Genomic DNA, 21,599 nt, shown 5'->3' on the forward strand with positions numbered 1-21,599 from the left:
AAAAGTTCAAGCTAGGCAAAGAGATTGAATTAACATTGTAACTTTAGTCTTGTTTATTAAAAGTACAATTTTAACTATTTATCTGAGTTTTCGGCGTCATGTGTTGAAATAAGCCACAACGGCCAGAATACTTCGGCATATGTTACGAAATTATTTAACGAATTAAAATAAAAATGACTATTTGACCGAGTTTCATCACATCTCACTCAATTAAAATAAAGATAATTTTGTCAAGAAATAAAATTGCCAATTGAATTAAATACAAACAAAAATCTGTTGGTTAGAACACAGGACAAGAAACACAGTGGTTATCGTTGTTCAATAATACATTTCAAATTGTTCACTTGGAATCCCGAGTGAAATGATTTTGTTACATTCTGAAGTTTGTGATTCGATAAGAAAAGACATCTGTTAGAATAAAACATATATAACTTTTATACACCGTGTCTGTTGTTTGATCTCTTTCAAATGAATGAAATAATACTGTTTAAACTAACCAGACCCGGTTCTGTGAATGAAATATTACTGTTTAAACTAACCAGACCTGGTTCTGTGAATGAATGAAATATTGTTTAAACTAATCAGACCTGGTTCTGTAAAGAACAGTGGAGACGAACGACTGGTCCCCGGGTCAATTCACTTGATTTGATGATTGTAAGTTTTTCATTTATTATTTAAATTGTATGTGTATGTTGTGTGTGTTGTCCACGTGTTTCTCATGAGTGTATTTTGTTTATGTGTGGTGCGGTCCTCCTGCCCTATCAGTAGACTAGTATATACCTATTGATCCTCCTGTCCTGTCAGTAGAATAGTATATGACTTCTTATTAAGCTTGTACATGAATATGTCACCTGTCCTATTTGTAAACTAGTATATTATGACTGTTGTTACTCACCTTGTACATGTCACTGTGTATTAAAGATACAATGTATATAAGAAATATTATATCACCTATTCTTTTGTTGTTGGTGAGTGCATGTCTTTTATGGAACAATCTGCCTTTTGATATAAAGATGTGTAAAAATGTTGAAAATTTTAAGATTAAACTGAAAACTCATCTATTTTGCACACTGTAGGAACCATAATATTCAACTGATGACATACTTATTATTTTTAACTTGCAACAGCATTCTATTTTATTTTGTGTGTAATTATAGTGTTCTTCCTATATTCTACTTGTATAATGTATATGTTTTGTAGTTTGGGAGTGACTTATCAAACTTCCCACTTTAAAATGCTATTGCATTTCTAATGATTTTAAATTTATCCTGATATTACATGTATATATGTCTTTGTAGTTTAGGAGGGACCTATGGAAGATTAGTTTTTTTTTTGCAAACTAAATACGTTGCCTCATTAAATAAAGTTTTTATTATTATTATTATTATAGTGAAGCTATAAATATATACACCTGTATAGGTAACATACAGGTAGCCTATAGAAATATGTTTATAATATATATCTAACATACAACACAACATTATATACAAATTATAAAATTAATACACAACATTATGTCTGGATCCTAAACAATGGCTACCTCCTATTATTACAGTTGTCCATTCCTCTCAAATTTCAGTATCAAGCAGATTAGAAACTGATTGAAATGTCTGATAAATACTACCAGATACAAACAGTTATGTACTATTCTGTTTTCCTGTACTGTCTATGTTTTACTGTGCAGTTCTCCCGTATTATAAAATCATGTACAAGTTAAGAGAAGATGTATAAAATTATAATGAGTGCTGCCTTGGTTAAAACCACTGAAACATGTCTACAAATCACTGAACAAATCTTCAGGATCTATATTAGATACATTAGAATTATTAGAACTACTTTTACTCATCCGACCTCGACCACCATCATAACTAAAAATATAAATATATATATATTATATAAATTATATGAATGATTGAGATTAAATGAAATAAAATGGGGTTTAACGTCTTACTGTTCTGTTCTGTTCTGTTCTGACAGGGCTAATGTAGATTAAGGGGGTTGGATGGTCTAGGGGTTTAACGTCCTACTGTTCTGTTCTGACAGGGCTAATGTAGATTAAGGGGGTTGGATGGTCTAGTAGTTTAACGTCCTACTGTTCTATTCTGTTCTGACAGGGCTAATGTAGATTAAGGGAGTTGGGTGGTCTAGGGGTTTAACGTCCTACTGTTCTGTTCTGTTGCGACAGGGCTAATGTAGATTAAGGGGGTTGGGTGGTATAGTAGTTTAACGCATGTGCATGAAATCACAAGGTCTGTAATTGAATCAGGTGGTGGGTTTCGAATCCCCACTTAAATGTGACAGGAATCAGGTTGCCTGTCTAACCTCTGTTTTTTTTTGTGACGGACCTCCGGTTTCCTTCCACTGCTAAAGACCCTACGCGCAAGCATTAGTTACGTCTCATTGGACGTATTTCTAGTTACTCTAGGTAAAATAGGTTTATATCATTAATTACCTCTCATTGGACGTATTTCTAGTTACATTAGGTAAAATAGGTTTATAACATTAATTACCTCTCATTGGATGTATTTCTAGTTACTTTAGGTAAAATAGGTTTATAACATTAATTACCTCTCATTGGATGTATTTCTAGTTACTTTAGGTAAAATAGGTTTATAACATTAATTACCTGTCATTGGATGTATTTCTAGTTACTTTAGGTAAAATAGGTTTATAACATTAATTACCTCTCATTGGATGTATTTCTAGTTACTTTAGGTAAAATAGGTTTATAACATTAATTACCTGTCATTGGATGTATTTCTAGTTATTTTAGGTAAAATAGGTTTACTTGGTGTCGCTGTTCTTACACTTCCTCTCTTTCTAGCTGACCTTAAAAATACAACATAATAACCATAATATTCACATATAGTTACCATAACAACCATCTGACTCAACACTGAAACCCTAGTGTATGAGTAATCTGTCTAGTGAAACCCTATTGTGTATAAATTCTACCTTTTAACTATTGTAGAAGATGATGATGTAATCTCGTCCTCCCCTAAATCTAACGAAGAATCTAGATCACCAGTTTTACGTCCCACATTCTTTCTATGACGTTTAGGTGGTGGCGTCTAAAATAAATAAATAATATCACTTTATATAGTACTTTGAATAGGTTTTCATCATTCAATAAATATTGATTATTGATATCATGTAATATTCAAAAATAAACAGAGTACTGAAAGGGAAGTAACTCTATTAGTAAGTGCAGAAGGACCGCACTACACGCAAAACAAAAATCTACAAGATAAACCTGCAGACAAGACAGAAAATAGACATTGCACCAAATAAGCAAACATCAAATCAAGTGAATGATTTTATATAACCTACCTCTTCCTCATCTGTATTTTCTTCTTTATCGCTAGAAAATAAAAACAATGGTGATCAAACACAGACTACAAAATCTAAATTTTTTCAAATAATGGGACTACTGCTGGCTTTCAGTAACAAATCATCAATATTGTAGGTGTTCAATAATTAAGGTCTATTTATGTAGCCAGGTACATGTAATGGCCAGGTGTTCAATAATTAAGGTTTATTTACCTTTCTTCTTTATTTGTTTCAACCCGTTGTTCTCTGTTTTGTCTTCCATTTCGAGTAGAATTCGACTGTGACACTGTAAAATGTAAAATATAATCTTATCATCTTCATTTCTATTTTTATATTTTTCAAACCAATGTGTCTATACATGTTTCATACATGTTTTGTTTGCTATGTCTGAATTCTGCTGTGCAGTTTTCCTGAACAGCCTATTAAAAGCAGAGCAAACAAATCAGAATACTTTCAAAAGAATGTTTTTTGTTTTTTCTGGTAAGGTTAATACCAGACTGGCTAATACAGTTGACGACCATACCACCACTGGTTAATACCAGTTATGCTATTGTTCACAATTGATACCAGACTTGCTGTCCTACAGTTATATCATGCTATTGTTCACAATTGATATTATTTTTCCTTTTGTACCAAAGAACCAGACAAATCTACCCTTGGGCACCTCAAACCTTTTTACCTTGTTAAAGATTTCAGTACTATAGACCAAACACAAAAATTATTTTTCTAAGATACTGCTACATCATTTAAAGAGAGCCTACCACCTGTTTTAATTTTAAATAAAGAACAATACAAATGGTCTCATTAATTATCGCATCAAATTGTTTTCTCCGGGTAAACTTGAATGGAAATGCATAAACATTGTAGGCTCAATCACCAAGTAAGCATCCCTGATAAATGTTATTGACAATAATACTGGATAATCTCAGGGTTTTTCTGCAGGTCCTTTGGTTTCCTCCTGTTGTTAAACAAACAGGTGAATTATTAACATGAGAGCACCATATGTTAGTCTCAACATGATCTAGTCAGTGTTAAGTTGATGTTAGTCTCAACATGATCTAGTCAGTGTTAAGTTGATGTTAGTCTCAACATGACCTAGTCAGTGTTAGGTTGATGTTAGTCTCAACATGACCTAGTCAGTGTTAAGTTGATGTTAGTCTCAACATGACCTAACACATGAGCAAGTTTCCAAAAGAATAAGAAATACAGATTTTAATTCCTTCATTTATACCCTCAGAAATAAAATGGGGTTTAACATCCTACTTTAACAGGAGACCTCCAGGTAAATAAGCCAACGTTTCACCCACTGAGCCACTGTGGCTCCCCATGTATATGCTGGGTGTGAAATAAAGATTTAGTCATCATAAATAAAACGGAATAAGAGTTACCTGATGTTCCATCATCTTTCTCATTATCATCACCATCACCTGTAATAACACATCAAATATAGCACGAGTTAGTGAGCGCTTGATGTATATGTTGATAAACTTGATCGTGCAACAGTTTCTGACTTAAAAACCACGGAAAAAAACTAGGGCAGTGGATAATCCAATAATTTATTGGGCTTCGATATTTGTAATAAACAGTCAGCGATTAAAGACAGCATCGTCTTGTATATGCAATGAATTCTCCTCCGGCTTCGCACCTGTTGCTAGGTACCGAGACATCTAAGTCACTTGACACAAACATGACCTCTTTTGATCAATTTTTTATAGCAAGGGTATTCCATGACAATTACAATGTTTTGAGAAGGATCTGAAGCAAAATTATAATAAATTAATTGATTTGAATATGTTTTTAAAAGTAATATAAAAACATTTTTTAACTGAAAATAATTATATGTAATATAAAAATCATTCATATTTGAGTCAAACTCATAAATCTAATAACAACTTGAGTCATATTAAAATATTCCCTGTAAACAAATTATTATACCATATGTTAATTGTGAAATGATCTTGTTAGTTTCAAGTGGATGTTAAACCCTAAAGTCTCTCTTACCTGAACCATTTTCTTTTAAATTTCTTATTTTTTCTTTTTTACTATTTAATATGGCCACAAACTAAAAATAAAAGATATTTATGTAGATGATAATAATTAACCGGGAGATCCTGACTTTGATCTTGGTGTTTGTCGAGAAGGTTTCTTGAGATTTTCCAGGATGCTTTCCTCATGTCACTGGTTCAGCAAGGAAAAGGATGAAAATTGGTGGTCCATTGAGTACGAGATGGTGTCCACATTAAGGAAGATCCAACAACTCGAATTTGATCAAGAGTAGGCAGAAACTACACTGTCCAGTAAAAATTACCATCACTAGATGATGTAAGCCAATCTTCAATAGAAGGCTTGATTTTGCTTTAACTCTGTAATCTTATCAAGTCTTTCACGTAATACCCTGCATATTTCATCATTAATTGCAGGTCGCCATGTCTGATTTGAGTGTTTATGTGTCCTGACCTCTGATTGCACAACGCTACTGTTCATCTGTGTGCAGTAAAGGGAGATAATGGCTAGATGTTGTAAAACTTGCAGTCATTGCTTCAGGAACATGGTGCTATCCAGTCAAAATTTCTGTCCATTAAACCAATTTTCCTCCTTCAATAACCCGTGGTACAGGAGAGTTAGACAGTAAATCATATTTAGTTTTATTCTAGCCCTAACCCTCAATAACTCGTGGTACAGGAACCTTAGAGAGTAAACCTTATTTAGTTTTATTCTAACCCTAACCCTAACCCTCAATAACACGTGGTACAGGAACGTTAGACGGTAAACCTTATTTAGTTTTATTCTAGCCCTAACCCTAACCCTCAATAACCCGTGGTACAGAAACGTTAGACGGTAAACCATTTTTAGTTTTATTTAATAAAATATTTAAAACTAAAATTAAGAATCAGATTTTCTTATTGTGTCTTTTATTACACAAATACAAATGATAAATCATTCATACTTGGATGACATGTTATTTACCTTTGAAAATAAATCTTTTTCCATTTCTTCTTTTGCAGCAACACATTTTTCTAGCCTCTATAAAAGAAAAGTTGAAATTGGAAACAAACCTACAGAGCTGTTATTTTTTGTCATTGGGAAGAATTGTCATATGGTTAAAAAATATTTCAATAATTCACTTGCACGTAAGTGTCTTTAATAGAGGGAGGAAACCAGAGGTCTCAGGGAAAACCAACGAGGTTGACAGGCGACTCTACACCTTAATGTGAAAATATTTAAAAATTACTGATTCACGAAATGTCAAAATAATAATCTAAAAACATGTAGAATGGACTAAACAGGCCCAAACGACTGCCATTCAATTTGGACTATTCAAGTATTTCACCAAACATAAATGATTAGAAATTTCAAAATAATTTTTTTCAATTTTCACTCATCCTAGGTATCCTCAGTGGTATCATTCCGTTCTACTCCACCATACCCTGGGTTCATTCACGGGGGAGACACAGTCAGTATCCTCAGTGGTATCATTCCGTTCTACTCCACCATACCCTGGGTTCATTCACAGGGGAGACACAGTCAGTATCATCAGTGGTATCATTCCATTCTACTCCACCATACTCTGGGTTCATTCACGGGGGAGACACGGTCAAATTATCTGCCCTTGATACTTGTGCTATTTTTATCGACCAATCGAGTGGGTGAAGGGAATGTAAACAATGACGCTATGACTCGTATGTAAACTGTTTTTTGATTGGTTCAGAGTATAATGAAGTAGAATGAAACCCAGGGTATTGTGTGGAGTAGAATGGAGGGTATTGTGTGGAGTAGATATCACTGGGGATACAGAAGATGATTTTCACTATACGTACACACTTATTACATTAATATCTGCATTTTGGAACCGGGAATCACGTGGCTAAATGGGTAAGACGCTGGCTCGCTAGTCTGGAGGTCGGGTGTTCAATCCCTGCATTGGCCGAGAAAGTTCATCCAGATTTTCCAGCGTGGTTCCCCCTTGTCAGTGATGCAGGACGGAGGGCCTGACAAAGACAGCTGTCTAGTCCTTCGGATGAGACGAAAAACCGAGGTCCCGTGTATGTATTGGAATGCACGTAAAAGATCCTCTGGCAGTTGGAATTTGATATAAGGGTAGGTGATAGTGCCGCTGCCCGGGCAAAATTTCCCTCATAGCACACTGTATGGCGTATGCCCGTCTTCATTAGCCCAGTATAGGAGCAGAACAGTAGGACATTAAACCCCATTTCTTTTCATTTCATTTCTGCTTTTAGAACCATTTTCAACTATTTTAAGCTTCCAAAGAATAGTCGAGCCATACACACTTTAAACAAATAGATTATTATCTTATGAGGTGGGAAAATATTACAGCCATCACGTTGAGACAATATTACCCAAAGGCTTCACAATTAACGGCTTGGAACAGTTGCTCATGCTTGGTGAGGGTTCGCACTGCTCTTGTATATATATATATATATTTATTTATGTTCATACATGCCTGATAACGACTTGTGAAATCTTGTTGAAACGTCACAGTGAAATAAACCATAGTAATTGTTATTTGAGACAGTACTACATTGTAATCAACTAAAACGACAACGCTCGATCTCGGTCGCTAACGATTAAATAAACAGATTATTATCTTATAAAGGTGCGTAAATATTACAGTAATATCAAATATATTTTAAATACTACAGTAATATCAAATATATTTTAAATACTACAGTGTCATCACCTTTAACGCCATCATCCGTTCTTGTGACAGTCTGTTATTATCTGTTTCTAGCTGTTTAAGTTGATGTTGATCTCGTTCACTGTTGACTATGCTATGATTAAATATCGTACATATACCAGTCCCTGGGTCATCTTTTAACATTAGAGTTATACATCCTAACTGAAACTATAAACATATACCAGTCGCTATAAACATATACCAGTCACTATAAACATATACCAGTCACTATAGAACATATACCAGTCACTATAAACATATACCAGTCACTATAAAACATATACCAGTCACTATAAACATATACCAGTCACTATAAAACATATACCAGTCACTATAGAACATATACCAGTCACTATAAACCTAACCAGTCACTATAACCCTGCTATACCGTACTGAAACTATATTGTATATACATTATTAATATAATAAACTCCAGGAATTCAAGAATTGCTAGAAATACCATCACTCCTCCTAATGCCTGCAACAAGATCTAAATATCTGTAAACTATTGAAATACAATTCAATCCCTGCATTGGCAAAGAAAGCTCATCCAGATTTTCCGGTGTGTTTCCCCCTTGTCAGTGATACAGGAGGGAGGGCCTGACAAGGACAGCTGTCTAGTCGTTCAGATGGTATGAAAAAACGAGGTCCCGTGTAGACATTGGCGTGCACGTAAAATATCCCTTGACAGTTGGAATTCGATATAAGAGTAGGTCGTAAAGCCGCTGTCTGGGCAAAATTTCCCTCATAGTACACTGTATGGCGTATGCCCGTCTTCATTAGCCCAGTTCGGAGCAGAACAGTAAGACGTTAAACCCCATTTCATTTCATTTCCTTGAGAGCGTCCTTTTTCAGTAATTATCGGAAATCGTTGAAAATCAATAGTGACCATAAACACTGTGTATGAATTACTTTAGCCTCTAGAAGGTCCACAAGTAATTATGGACGCTGGACGGACGGAGGTGACGACAATATTTGACCGTATTTCAATGTGGGCGTATGAAAAGTGAACAAACAATTTACCTTAATATCATCTGAGGTGACGTGTTTCTTCCACACCAATTCAGCCGTATCATCATTTTTAATTTTAACACTGTATTCAAAATTCACTTCATCATCATCTTTGATGAAAGCTTTTTCTGTTTGATTAAAATACGACGTAAAATCCATTTTTAACCTTTTACGCTGTTTGTCCATATTATCAGCTGAAACTATAATAAAATGGAATTTAAAGATACATTGTCACAAAAGTATTAATCGGGTGGATATTTCCAATAAAAGTATGGCAAATTTGGTATATATGAAAAATATAGACCCACAATCTTACTAGAAAAATACTGGTTTATCCCAAAAATACCCATGGGGCAAGAACTGGGCAAAAATGTCAGGGTTTAACTAACTGGCAACCCGACTGTTGTCTGCCAGCTTATTGTGTGCTAGCTTGACTCAGGAAGCGGTTGTTATTTCTTGATCAAATGGTTAGGTGGTTTTGGGAACATTGAGGGGTGTCAACGTACATACAAATGACTCAGCAATTAAAAGTCGGAAAAAGTAGTTGAGAGAAAATCTTAGTCTAAATCTATCATCAAATCAGACATTTTTATACTCAGATAATTATTTTAAGTGAAAATGGTGTGGCTTATGTAGGATGGTTGTAATATGACCAAGAAGAGGGACGTTCAGCTGGTATGTAGGATGGATGTAATATGACCAAGAAGAGGGACGTTCAGCTGGTAGATTGCTCAGAGACCCATAAATATATATTTAATTCTTTTTAACGCCGGCATGGCTGGTATTCCTGCTGCAGAATAGGAATTGGGAGTTGGTTGAAAATAAATATATTGTAATTTATTTATGGTATCAATGTTCTTGTTGATCCCTATATCACACCATGTATACAAGTCCCTATATCCCCATGTATAACTTACAAGTCCCTATATCCCCATGTATACAAGTTCCTATATTCCCATGTATAACTTACAAGTCCATCTATATCCCCCATGTATACAAGTTCCTATATCCCCCATGTATACAAGTCCCTATATCCCAATGTATAACTTACAAGTTCCTGTCCATGTTGATTGTCCATCCGTTAGTAACAAGCTAAAACCATCTTCTTTATCCACTGGTATCGTCGTTAACAGAAAAAACTGCCGACTTCCAACGGTTGTAATCTTTGAAAGAACCTTTTTACTCATGCTTTTATTTTAAACTAAAACAGATATAGTGGATATTTATTAAAAAGCTAAAATTAATGGAGTTGCTATAGTGGATAATTATTAGAAAATTAAAATTAAAATGAATAGAGTTGATATCAACGCGTGAGATTGGGGATTCATTGATGATGTCATGAGACTAAAATATATGATCGAATCAAGCCTACTATAGTACTATGTCATTATTGGGTACATCGACCTGCCTAATATAGAGCAAAGTTTTTTTCTGGCTACATATAAAAGTATAACTACAACCGACATAGACTGTTGGCTTCAGACCAGAACTAAATATACTGGGTAAAATAGATAATGTGCATGTTAACATAGTTAGAGTTATCTCCTCTCTACCAAATCTCATCCAAGCGAAATTACGTAGTTAATTCATCACTGACGTCATATATATATATACATTACACAAAGTCAATGAAATTACATGTAATTATCATACTGTTTTTGATTTTTAACAAAATTAATCCAATACTGGCCAATACTCATGCAAATTAACTTAAAAAAACAATTTTGAAATTCACATGGAATGAAATTGATTATATTTTTGTGGTTCACTGATTGTGGAGGTTTTATATTTGACAACAACCAACGTCGTTCTACTCATCAGGCTATGCCTCAGGGGCAGATCCAGGAATATTGACAGACGAGGGTTTACCCAGTACCTGAGATATTAAATCTTTGGGGAGGGATCTAAATAAAAATCAATTTGGAAAAACGAAATTATTTTACATTATTTGTACATCACTTGAGAAACTTATGAAGGTTTTATATTTAACAAAAATCGCTCTACTCAGGCAATGCCTGTAACATATTAAAATTTGATGACAATTATTAAATGAAATGAATGAAATGGGGTTTAACGTCCTACAGTGTGCTTTGAGGGACATTTTGCCCGGACTGCGGCACTACGGCATACTCTTATATCGAATTCCAACAGTCAAGGGATTTTTTACGCGCACGCCAATGTGTACACAGGACCTCGTTTTTTTGTCTCATCCGAATAACTAGACAGCTGTCCTTGTCAGGCCCTCCTTCCTGCAGACAATTATTAACAATTATTACTAGAATAGTACTAATCTGACTGGAGAATATCAAAGCCTGGGTTGTGGGTAGGATCGGGGGACTAGATCAGATCATTCATACTGCTGAGTGAGTGAGTGAATGAATCAATGATAATAATGATTATATACGATGGATCTTTCGGCATCCACATCAATGAGGCGGGTATCAAAATGGTATTTGAAGAATATATTGACACGTATAAAAATTCAATCTATAAAAAAAATAACCTGTTAACCTCTGTAATTTAATTATTTCACTATAAATTTATAAAGTTTGTTGTTTATTTACAAATTTCTCCACTTTTGACAGCCATATTGTAACAAAACGTCAGATTAGTAAATTTAAACGAAACGAAATATAAAATTATACATCTGTGACCTTTCAGTCTATTGAAAATAGAAATTTGCAAACTTTTTGGCAATACAAAAAAAATAGTATTCTGAGATTTATTTCAAAGAAATAATTTTTAAAAGGTATAATATTTCTGATATCATTCCGTAGTAGATTAGTTGATAAATTTTTGATTTAGGTTAAATTTAATACTAGCTAAGGGAGACTAACTTGGCACAATGCATTAAATGACTCAAAGATCGCGTCTCTTCTATCTTGTAAACTTTGATTCTATTGGACGATATAAATAGATGATCCACTCAAAATAAACTTTATCGGTTTTCGGCCAAATCAACACGTTGTCCTTTCTCATGGTCTACCGAAGAAAATGGTTAGTAAATTTGTCAATTAAATATCATTGAATATTGAATATTCTATTAGCATTTTTACATTTTACAATGATACAAAACGTCTGATTAATATAGCACACAAAGTTAATGACGGGAAAACATGTGTGATCCTGTTCTATTACTTCATTAACGAAACCCGACTAATCATGAAAATGATAAATTGAAAGTAAGACTATCAATCAGCTGCTGCAGCTGAGCTGCATTAGATTTGTCTGTTCATTACTGCAGCAATCAACGTTGTTCTGGTTTTATGGACTAAAATGTTTTAAGTGTGTCTCGAACCTATGCCACCGAATATAGAATAGAAAGATATAAACTGTGGTGTCTGATTAGCTACAATTAAATGTATCGTTAAACTGTGCTAAATTCATATACAAAGTAAAGTTGTCTTAGATTACAAAGTTAGAGAGTTCTACTCCAGTTTGAAATGTGAGTTTAAAGCATCCGAAAACCTGAAAAAAATTACTGATTTTATGATCCGTTTCAGTACCCTAATTTCAAATGGCCATATCTCAGCGAGTTTGCAGAAGAGAGGTAAAATTTCGGATTTCCTAGTTTAAGGCCATATACTATAACATATATTTTTTATAATTTTTTTGGAGGGGGTCATATGTTCCCACCATCAGTCCAGTTGGTATGGAATGACCCTATAATGGTTATTAAAAACTTGCCTGCGTGTTTGAAATCATTGCAAACACAACTTCCAGGTCACTTTAAATCAACATTGATGCTTCTAAGTTCTGATATTCAATATTTAAGACAAAATGAAAATTTTAAAAAATTGGCACACGAATCACTTGTCAGAATGCTTTTGAGCACCATTTGTAATGATTTGACTTGATCCACGAGGGTAAATATATATATACTACCTGTGTAGCCTGGAATAACCCAAGGCAAAACGACTTCCATTGAATTCTGACTCTTCAAGTATTTCGCCGATCATACTGTGACTGATTAAAAATTACAGTAAAAACCAAAACGATTGGTGGGGGGGGGGGAGGGTCTAGTGGTTCAAGGTCTGTTATTAGCTCGTTTACACTTGGCTGCGATAAGCGTGACGTTCTCATCACAGTACCAGGCGGCGATAAATTTCAAGAAATTGACCTGTTTACATTACTCTAAAATAACCGATCTCAGAGCCGTACCAGGCACGCCAAATGTGGAACTCTTCACAGAAAAGTTAATTTCAGTTCCTATGCAAATTACCCGGATGAAAACAATTCTAATGGTTGATTTAGTTTGAGCAACCATTTAGACAGAACTGTCAAAGTTCACGGGTCAAGGTTAGTTTGGCGCATGCGCAGTAATCTGTACTGAAACGGTGCTCAGACTGGATAGCGTTTACACTAAGAAAATTTAATTTTGCCGTGCCTGGCACCGTGCCGAGACCACCTCACTTGTGGGCCAGATTGTATGGCACGCTTAGGTTTGACCCGTTTACACTACAAAAAATTGCCGTGCCTGGCACGCTTAAAATTTGTAATGTAAACAAGGTTATTGAGTCAATTTGTGTGGTTTCGAATCCCCGCTTGAATGTGACAAGGAGTAGGGTCGCTTGACCACCAGAGCTTGCCCGCCCCACCCCTCTGTGGCTGATATGGTGGTCTACTTACCATTTCTACGTATCGTATATCCCCTAGCAGTGTATATTGTATATACCCTACGTATCTTTTATCTCCCAGCAGTGTATATCGTATATCCCGTAGCAGTGTATATCGTATAGCAGTGTATATCGTATATACCCTAGCAGTGTATATCCCCTAGCAGTGTATATCGTATATACCCTACATATCGTATATCCCCTAGCTGTGTATATCGTATATACCCTACGTATCGTTTATCTCCCAGCAGTGTATATCGTATATCCCCTAGCAGTGTATATCCCCATGCTGTGTATATCCTACACATACCAAAAGTTTAGTCTACTAATGTATATTTAGTTGTTACTGGTGAAAGATCCCCAGCTTGTGTTGCAGGATAAAAATGTTTGGTAAGAACAACCGTCGAGTCGTTCAGATGGAACAATATGGTAGCACATAAAGATCATTTGAAATTTGACAGATACAAATCATAGCAACGCTGTCCTGGAATAATTTAACACATGGCACATTGCATGATTATAACAATACCTGGACATACAGCACACCTGTCACAGACATTGTCACAAGTTATTATATGTTATTATATATATACCTGACAGGTATCTTTTACAGGTGTCGCTAACAGGTGTACCTTAATAAAGTATTTGTATACAAGTGACTCAAAATATTCTACTGATCAGTGAATCTTTTCTTTTTTTCTTTTTTTTCAGTCGGCCTTGTTTAATTTCCAGAGTTTATTAACGGTTTTATTATTATTGATATGTACCTGTACTTACCTGAGATCTATTATACCTAGTATAATTGATAGAAATAAAATAGGGTGAGTACTCTCAATAGATCTATTATCAGTGATGTTAGACAGTGGGCAACGTATAGTTGTTCGGATGGGACCTCAGAGGTTTCATGTACACACTGGCGTGCATGTAAAAAAAAGAACTCTTGACAGTTGGAAAATTGAAATAAGAGTAAGCTGTAGTGCCGCTGTCCCAGCAAAATTTTCCTCATGACACACAGTATGGCGTATGCCTGTCTGTCTTCATTAGCCCATTAGGAGTGGAACAGTAGGACCTCATTTCCTCAGTAACTTTACAATGTTTATAGGGGAGTTGGATGTCCGAATATTTTCGATTCTTCGGTGTTGTTCAAGGAGTAGGGTCACCTGTCTAACCTCGTGGATGTTCTGCAGGTCCCCCGAAATGACCTAGTTTATGTGAGTGGATCTTAAACGCCATTTCTCTCTCTTGCAAATTTAATAATATTTTTTTTATTTGTTTATAAGTGTTTACTTACTGTACTTTTTACATGAATGCTTTAAAATCATTGTAGGCATCATCCTTTTCTTATTTCAGTTTTCTAGGAATATTTTGGAAATTTGCAAGAATAGGTAAGTCTCTATATTGAAATCTACATGTCAATTGTCGTCACCCTCAACCCATCCATCGTCCACATGTCTATTGTCGTTACATCACCCTCCCCTCAACCCATCCATCGTCTATATGTGTATTGCTGTCACCCTCAACTTTTCATTTTCATCTGTTACTGCCAATAGCGGGGAAGGGGGGGGGGGGCTGCTGGTTAAACGTCTGCTATTGTGTCAAGTGGTGTGATTCCTATCTGCCCCCCCCCCCAATTGTTTTTTTGGGGGAGGGGGGTGTCTGAATATTCTCTAGCTGTTTAAAACCTGTACATATCCCAATATGCTGCATGTTTTAGTTTAACCCTGTAAAATATGCCAAAACAGTGTTTACAGACCCACACTTGTATATGTATGTGACAAGGAGTAAGGACGTCTGTTCATCCTTTTGGGTTGTTACCGGTTTAATCCCACAGCTCAAAGACTCTATGTGCCAGCGAATTATTGAAATAAAATTGAACCATATGTTAGTCCCGAAATGACCTAGTTTGTGTCGAGTGGACTTTAAAACCTCTCTTTACAGCAGAGTCTGATCACTTTAAGAAATCTTATGGATGCTCTATTAATTAAGTGACTCTTGATTTGCACTTTGTATAATAATCATTAATACTAGGAAGAACTTGTGGACAACACAAGAAAACAACATCTAGTTGTTTGGATGGTGTGAAAACCCTGAAGACCAGTTGTGCATGTTAAAGAAGCCTTGAAAGTTAGAATTTGATGAAGAGTAGACACAAACGCAGCTCTCAGGGCAAATTTCCTTCATGGCATACTGAATGGCGTATATATACATTAGCCTAGTCGGATGTTAAACCCCATTTTCATTTCCGGTATTAAATTATTTTACACAATAAAGATATTTTACTGTGTTTATATTACATAATCAAGATATTTTACTGTGTTTTTCAGGTGAAAGAAAAAGTCCATATGTAGCTGTTTGTTGTATTTCCATGGCACTGAGTATTTTATTCTGGTCCTGATCCTGTATTTAATATATTAAATCAATGGACTAGTCCTATGTATAAAAGTAAACTAAACCTGATGATTTTATAACTGAGATGTGTTCAATATGGTGGAAGATGTCTATTTATTTATGGACAGGGTGCTCTATTTGTAAAAACATTTTTAGGACTTGATGTATTCACTTGTAAATATTTCATATTATTCATCACTCATTTAAAGGAGCAGTTCCAGATATATTTAAGTGAATAAAAGTGGTTAATTTGGGGTGAAAATCTCTTTGAATTTTTGTGGTATCGTTTCGAAGAAATACAAACTTTCATAAGTCCCTGAATTCCTGGCTGTGTAAGTGCCTGGTTAATCTTGTCTGTTTTTACTGAATTTGAAGTGGTAAGTGATAGTCACGAATAACAAGTCACTTAAACAATTGAAGAATGACATTCATAGAATGAGTTAAGTAACTCTGTTCATCAAATCTTATTTATGGTGAATCGTTAGATCTGGGGCTGTCCCTTTAAAATTCATGACTCCTCCATTTTCAGCAGATTCAGTAACAGTTGCCAAAGCATTCTCACATTTTTTAATGTTATTCAAATTACGTTTTTTATTTTTGTTCCAATTTGGACTAATTCCGTATCCATTTCCTGTTCTGTTTGAAACCAAGCTTTTAATTGTCATTGTTATTGGTTAATTACATTTTTGCTCAAAACATAACAGCTCCTGATTGGCTAGACGAGACATAACAGCTCCTGATTGGGTAGACAAGACAAAACAGCTCCTGATTGGCTAGACAAGACATAACAGCTCCTGATTGGCTAGACGAGACATGAAAAAAGAATATATTGTAGATTTCAGTCAAACCGATTTATTCTAAGTTATGAGTGTTTGAAGTTTTGGCAACATAATCTTGCTACCATAATAATTGTCAATATGTCAGCTATTCATTACATTATTGTATGTATAGGACCTGCTATTGTCTCCCTTGTCAGTGATGCAGGACAGAGAGCCTGACAAGGACAGTTGTCTAGTCGTTCGGATGGGACGAAAAACCGAGGCCCCGTGTACATATTGGCGTCGCTGTCCTGGCAAAATTTCCCTCATAGCACACTGTATGGCGTATGCCCGTCTTCATTAGCCCAGTTTAGGAGCAGAACAGTAGGAGGTTAAACCCCATTTCATTTACATTTCATTTGTATACAGTTTGTTTACATTCTGTGGTTGTAGTTTAATATCACGTGATTGATGATCCCGGGGTCAAGGCAGGATGGAGTATTCGAGGTAACTCGTGACGTCCATGTTGACTAAAGAGAAGGAGTTATTGTGTTGTTGTGTCAGTGATCTAGTAGACTAGTTACCTGTAAGGCTGTAAACTATAGTGTTTTAATAGTTTTGATTTTTATATCGTGTTTTATATTGGACTAACTGATCCATTCTGTATTTTATACAACCCGTGGAACAGTAAGACTGTAAGCTAGACTGTCGTATGTTATATCTGACTACTGATTGATTCTGTAGTTTTATCCTGTTTCAACTCGTATTTTATACAACATGGCTAAACAGACAGACAAGGAGATGTGTAGTATCTGTTTAAATGACTATCAAACACCTGTTTTGATAGATTGTCAGCATACATTTTGTTTCATCTGTTTAGAAGATTAAGTGAACAAAACCTCTACTAAAGACCAGTTCCAATGTCCATTATGTCGGTGTCTTATAGATGGGGGTATACAGCGCTTTAAACCTAAACTAAACATTGATGATAATTCTACTATTCCACAATGTGATGTATGTACTGAAGATACATCTCAATATTTTTGTCGAGACTGTGATCAATATTTATGTAAATCATGTAAAACCACGCATGATAAGATGAAAATTTGTAAAGACCACATTGTTTGTCGATATGATGAAAAACAAGTCTGTCAACAATCAAACGAACCAATGAAGGAAAAGACATCAGCCACTTTCGCCACACATCCGAAAGATTTCTGCCCAAACCATGATGGAGAGACAGTAAAAATTTACTGTAAAGATTGTTTACTAGCCGTGTGTTTCAACTGTTTAGTGGCCGATCATAACGGACATAATTTACAGAAGGATGATGTTAGACAAAATATCAGACAAGACTTAAAAACGCTGAATGAAGATTTAGAAAAACAAATTAGCAATTTTCAGAAACATGATAATTTGAATAGTAAATTGATTGAAGTAAAAAACTGTACTAAAACAGAGTGTGACAAAGTAGATGCACAGGTGGATAAAATCTGCTCAGAATTTCGTAAAATTGGAGAAAATGTTAAAAAGGAAATGCAGAAAACTAGTGAACAAGAAGAATCCAAATTGGGGAAATTAATGCAGGACATTAAAAGACTAACAGAAGATTTAAAAGCTAGTGTTAAATATTCAGTGAATGTTTTAGAAGATTCGTCTGTTGTTCAAGTTTTACAAAGGTTGCCTAAAGTTAGACAGGAGAACGATGAAAGTTGTTGTAGAAAATTGGATGTACCTGATGTAAGATATTCATCATTTCAAGTAGCAGAGATAGATAAAACTTTGTTAACTAATCAACTTGGTAAAATTGTAAGTTGTCATCAGAATATGATTGAAGATGCTTTTAGTGTGGATACTGTGTCAGGTTGTTGGTATTATGGTAAACAAAATGTAGTTTCAGGTTTTACATGGAGTATTGGTGTGGGTAAAGGATTCTCATCATCATTAGATGTTGTATTATACCTGGATGACGTAGAAGATAAAAGTATTATGTCATGTAATGTTGACGTCATATTTAAAGTTATAAATAAAACAGATGATAGACAATCTGTAGTTAAACAACATAATGAGACTGTTAAACCTGGTGGTGTGTCATACTGTGTTACTGATCTTATTGACTGGAAGAGATTCAGTAATCCTGTCAGTGGATTTATTGATGATCATAGAAACTTTACAATTCAAGTAACAATTAATAAAATAGCTGTCATTAAAAGACGTAAATAATTAGACTACTGTTATTCTGATTAAAACTATGTTCCTTCTAATTTGTATACACCATCATCGAAATGTGGTTGTATATTGTCGTCACTCCAGTCAGTCTGGCGTCCGATGTCCATCATTCCTTGTGAGCGATTGTTGGGGATCTACCAACTATTCGTTATGACGGTAAGTCACGTGTTATCTGACACAAATCACAAGAATCGTATAAACACACGTAGCTATTGACTACATCCATTCCTTTTAGTAACAGTTGTAACCGGTTGGTACAGTAATTAAGGAGAACGTTAAACTCCAATTCATTTATTAAAAGTTGTAATATGTCTATATGTTAGTCCCAAATACCCTGCTGGTTGATCGCTATATGTTAGTCCCAAATACCCTGCTGGTTGATCGCTATATGTTGCTATATGTTAGTCCCAAATACCCTGCTGGTTGATCGCTATATGTTAGTCCCAAATATCCTGTTTTATGTCTATACGTTAGTCCCAAATATCAGAGGCAGATTCAATGGGGGCGAGGGGCGCCCCCCCCCCTAATTTTCGACAGTGCCCTTTTCTACTGCTGAAAGGGCCTTTTCTCAGACTCAAATATGTCCGCCCCCAACCCGTTGTAGGGATCCCAAATGACTCAAACCATCGACTCAAACACACCAGTCTGGGAAATAGCTCTTGGAATGGCTACAAATGCAAGGAAATGACCGATAATTTTCTTGGGGACCCCACCCCCCCTTCAGCGGCGTGCCCCGTCTCCGCGGTCAATGCCTTCATTTTGCAGCGCCCCCCCCCCCTTTTCAAATTCCTAGATCCGCCCCTGAATATCCTGCTGGTGTATGTCAAGTGGATGTTAAACCACATCTGCACTCTCATATCGAATTCCAACTGCCAATGATTCTTTTACGTGCTTGCAAATGTGTACACATGAACACGGTTTCTCGTTCCACCGGATCTCGATTTGTCGCCCCACCCGAACAACTATAAACTGTTCCTTGTTGTTTTCATGGAGTTGTTTCTATAAAAAGCTGTTGGGGCGAATATTCCCTGTATAGGACATATCTGTCTTCATTATCAGTGTAGTAAAGTAGATCGTTAAACCCCATTTTATTTTATTTTAATTGTCAGTAAACTTTAATATATATCTTGTTAACAGAGCGCGTGCTAATCACAAGCAGACGACACAAAATAACATAAAACCTATACAGTATGGTATTCTATTTCAGTCACTTTCCACGTAATGACGCAATTTGTACTGAGTTTAAAGCTAAAATTCAACATTTCTACAGTTTCTAGTCCGATTATCCTGCATACGACACACAAATATATATCTTTGAAGGTAGACGTCGTGTTTTTAATCTATAGCTCAACTTTAAAAAAAAGACGCACTACATGCCTGAAATGGAACACCATAATACAGTATACGGACATTAATCGAAAACAATATTGTGATCTATATCTCATTTCAAACTCTTTTTAAAATGTTAATATACTGAATCACACGACGCTACGGTAAAACTTCTAAAGTATACTGACTTGATTCATCAGTTTATTTAACACGTAACCTGTTGATAATATTCTAAATATAGATCTGGCCAGGGGCGTACATAACACGTGACCTGTTGATAATATTTTAAACATAGATATGACGTGATAGGAAGATACAATGTGTACACAGGAGCTTGTTTTTTGTCCCATCTACACAACTAAACACTGTATTTTGTAACCGAATAGGGCTGGTTATAGAAAACCGCCTTTCCTGCGTTTTATTCTTAATAAAATACAACGTGAAATCGAGCAGTGGGGTTGGGGGGGGGGGGGGATAGGACGTCTTAGTGGTCTAGAGTGTCGCGCTTAGACCTCTATCTGGTTGGTCACATCTGACTTGTGGTCGTGGTTTCAATCAAGGGACGCCTTCTCAACCTAGCAGGTTTACTCCAAAAGACAAGACCCCAGCGCGTGCGCTAAGATAATGAAATAAGACAATTTGTCTGCAATATCGGTCAATGTCAAGCAATGGATCGAGAGTATTTTGATGCCGTGTAGTAGAATATTGCTACATATTTTCTCTGGTGCCAGTTTGCTTGATATTTGATTAGAATCTGATGACAAGAACAGTGGTATATATCGTTTCCATGGTTACTAGTACATCCCAGTAGAAAAAAAAAACCTTCTCACCCATGTATACTAACAAACACCTAGCCAGTCCCAGTAGTGCAGTTCTTGCCATGGCAAAGGGTATCATGAACAGAATATTAGTCACTGCCATGGCAACGAGTATCGTGAACACACAATAACAGAGAGAGAGAGAGAAAAATGGGGTTTAACGTCCACTCGACACAAACTAGGTCATTTCGGGACTAACATATGGTTTTTAAATTTTATTTTCATAACTGGATTGCGCGTAGGGGTCTTTAGCAGTGGGAGGAAACCGGAGGACCCGGAGAAAACCCACGAGGTTGGACAGGCGACCCTATTCCTTATCACGTACAACCGGAGAACCGAAACCCTGCCAGATGACTCAAATGACAGACTTTATGATACAGCGCGCACGTGCTAATCATTAATATTCTGCCATCCAGCCCCCACA

General features: G+C 35.7%; 2 protein-coding genes and 1 long non-coding RNA gene across 5 annotated transcripts; 2 read left to right on the top strand and 1 right to left on the bottom strand.

Moving 5' to 3' along the window:
• Window positions 1-308: 308 nt before the first annotated feature.
• LOC126825327 (DNA repair protein XRCC4) lies at window positions 309-11,642 on the bottom strand. 3 transcript variants are annotated; one of them, XM_050554925.2, is made up of 12 exons: window positions 11,541-11,642; window positions 10,089-10,238; window positions 9,050-9,237; window positions 8,030-8,194; window positions 6,298-6,354; window positions 5,332-5,392; window positions 4,719-4,757; window positions 3,544-3,616; window positions 3,331-3,361; window positions 2,956-3,071; window positions 2,743-2,829; window positions 309-1,868 (listed from the first exon to the last, which is right to left on the bottom strand). In XM_050554925.2, the coding sequence occupies exons 2-12, from the start codon at window positions 10,222-10,224 to the stop codon at window positions 1,775-1,777; spliced, it is 1,047 nt and encodes a 348-aa protein (XP_050410882.1). In that variant the 5' UTR covers window positions 10,225-10,238; window positions 11,541-11,642; the 3' UTR covers window positions 309-1,774. The 3 variants fall into 3 exon arrangements, 2 of the variants coding, with proteins under 2 accessions (XP_050410882.1, XP_050410883.1); XM_050554926.2 differs by having other exon boundaries at window positions 11,549-11,637; XR_008788504.1 differs by lacking the exon at window positions 9,050-9,237.
• Window positions 11,643-12,228: 586 nt separating this feature from the next.
• On the top strand, window positions 12,229-15,040 carry LOC126825344 (uncharacterized). Its single transcript, XR_007681908.2, has 3 exons — window positions 12,229-12,482; window positions 14,365-14,474; window positions 15,004-15,040. It is a non-coding gene; the product is annotated as an uncharacterized LOC126825344 (long non-coding RNA).
• Window positions 15,041-16,055: 1,015 nt separating this feature from the next.
• Window positions 16,056-19,311, top strand: LOC126825326 (tripartite motif-containing protein 66-like). Its single transcript, XM_050554924.2, has one exon. The coding sequence runs from the start codon at window positions 17,898-17,900 to the stop codon at window positions 19,020-19,022; it is 1,125 nt and encodes a 374-aa protein (XP_050410881.1). The 5' UTR covers window positions 16,056-17,897; the 3' UTR covers window positions 19,023-19,311.
• Window positions 19,312-21,599: the final 2,288 nt, after the last annotated feature.

Source organism: Patella vulgata, chromosome 6 (genome assembly GCF_932274485.2).
Source record: "Patella vulgata chromosome 6, xgPatVulg1.2, whole genome shotgun sequence".
NCBI classification, from domain to species: Eukaryota; Metazoa; Mollusca; class Gastropoda; family Patellidae; genus Patella; species Patella vulgata.

Excerpts from the sequence above, each read along its gene's own strand:
- LOC126825327 (XM_050554925.2), bottom strand. The coding sequence starts at position 10,224 with ATGAGTAAAAAGGTTCTTTCAAAGATTACAACCGTTGGAAGTCGGCAG. Across the intron at positions 8,195-9,049 it reads TCACCTCAGATGATATTAAG|TTTCAGTTAGGATGTATAAC; the intron begins GTAAATTGTTTG and ends ATATGTTTATAG. Across the intron at positions 1,869-2,742 it reads AGAAATACATCCAATGACAG|TTATGATGGTGGTCGAGGTC; the intron begins GTAATTAATGTT and ends TTATATTTTTAG.
- LOC126825326 (XM_050554924.2), top strand. The coding sequence starts at position 17,898 with ATGAAAATTTGTAAAGACCACATTGTTTGTCGATATGATGAAAAACAA.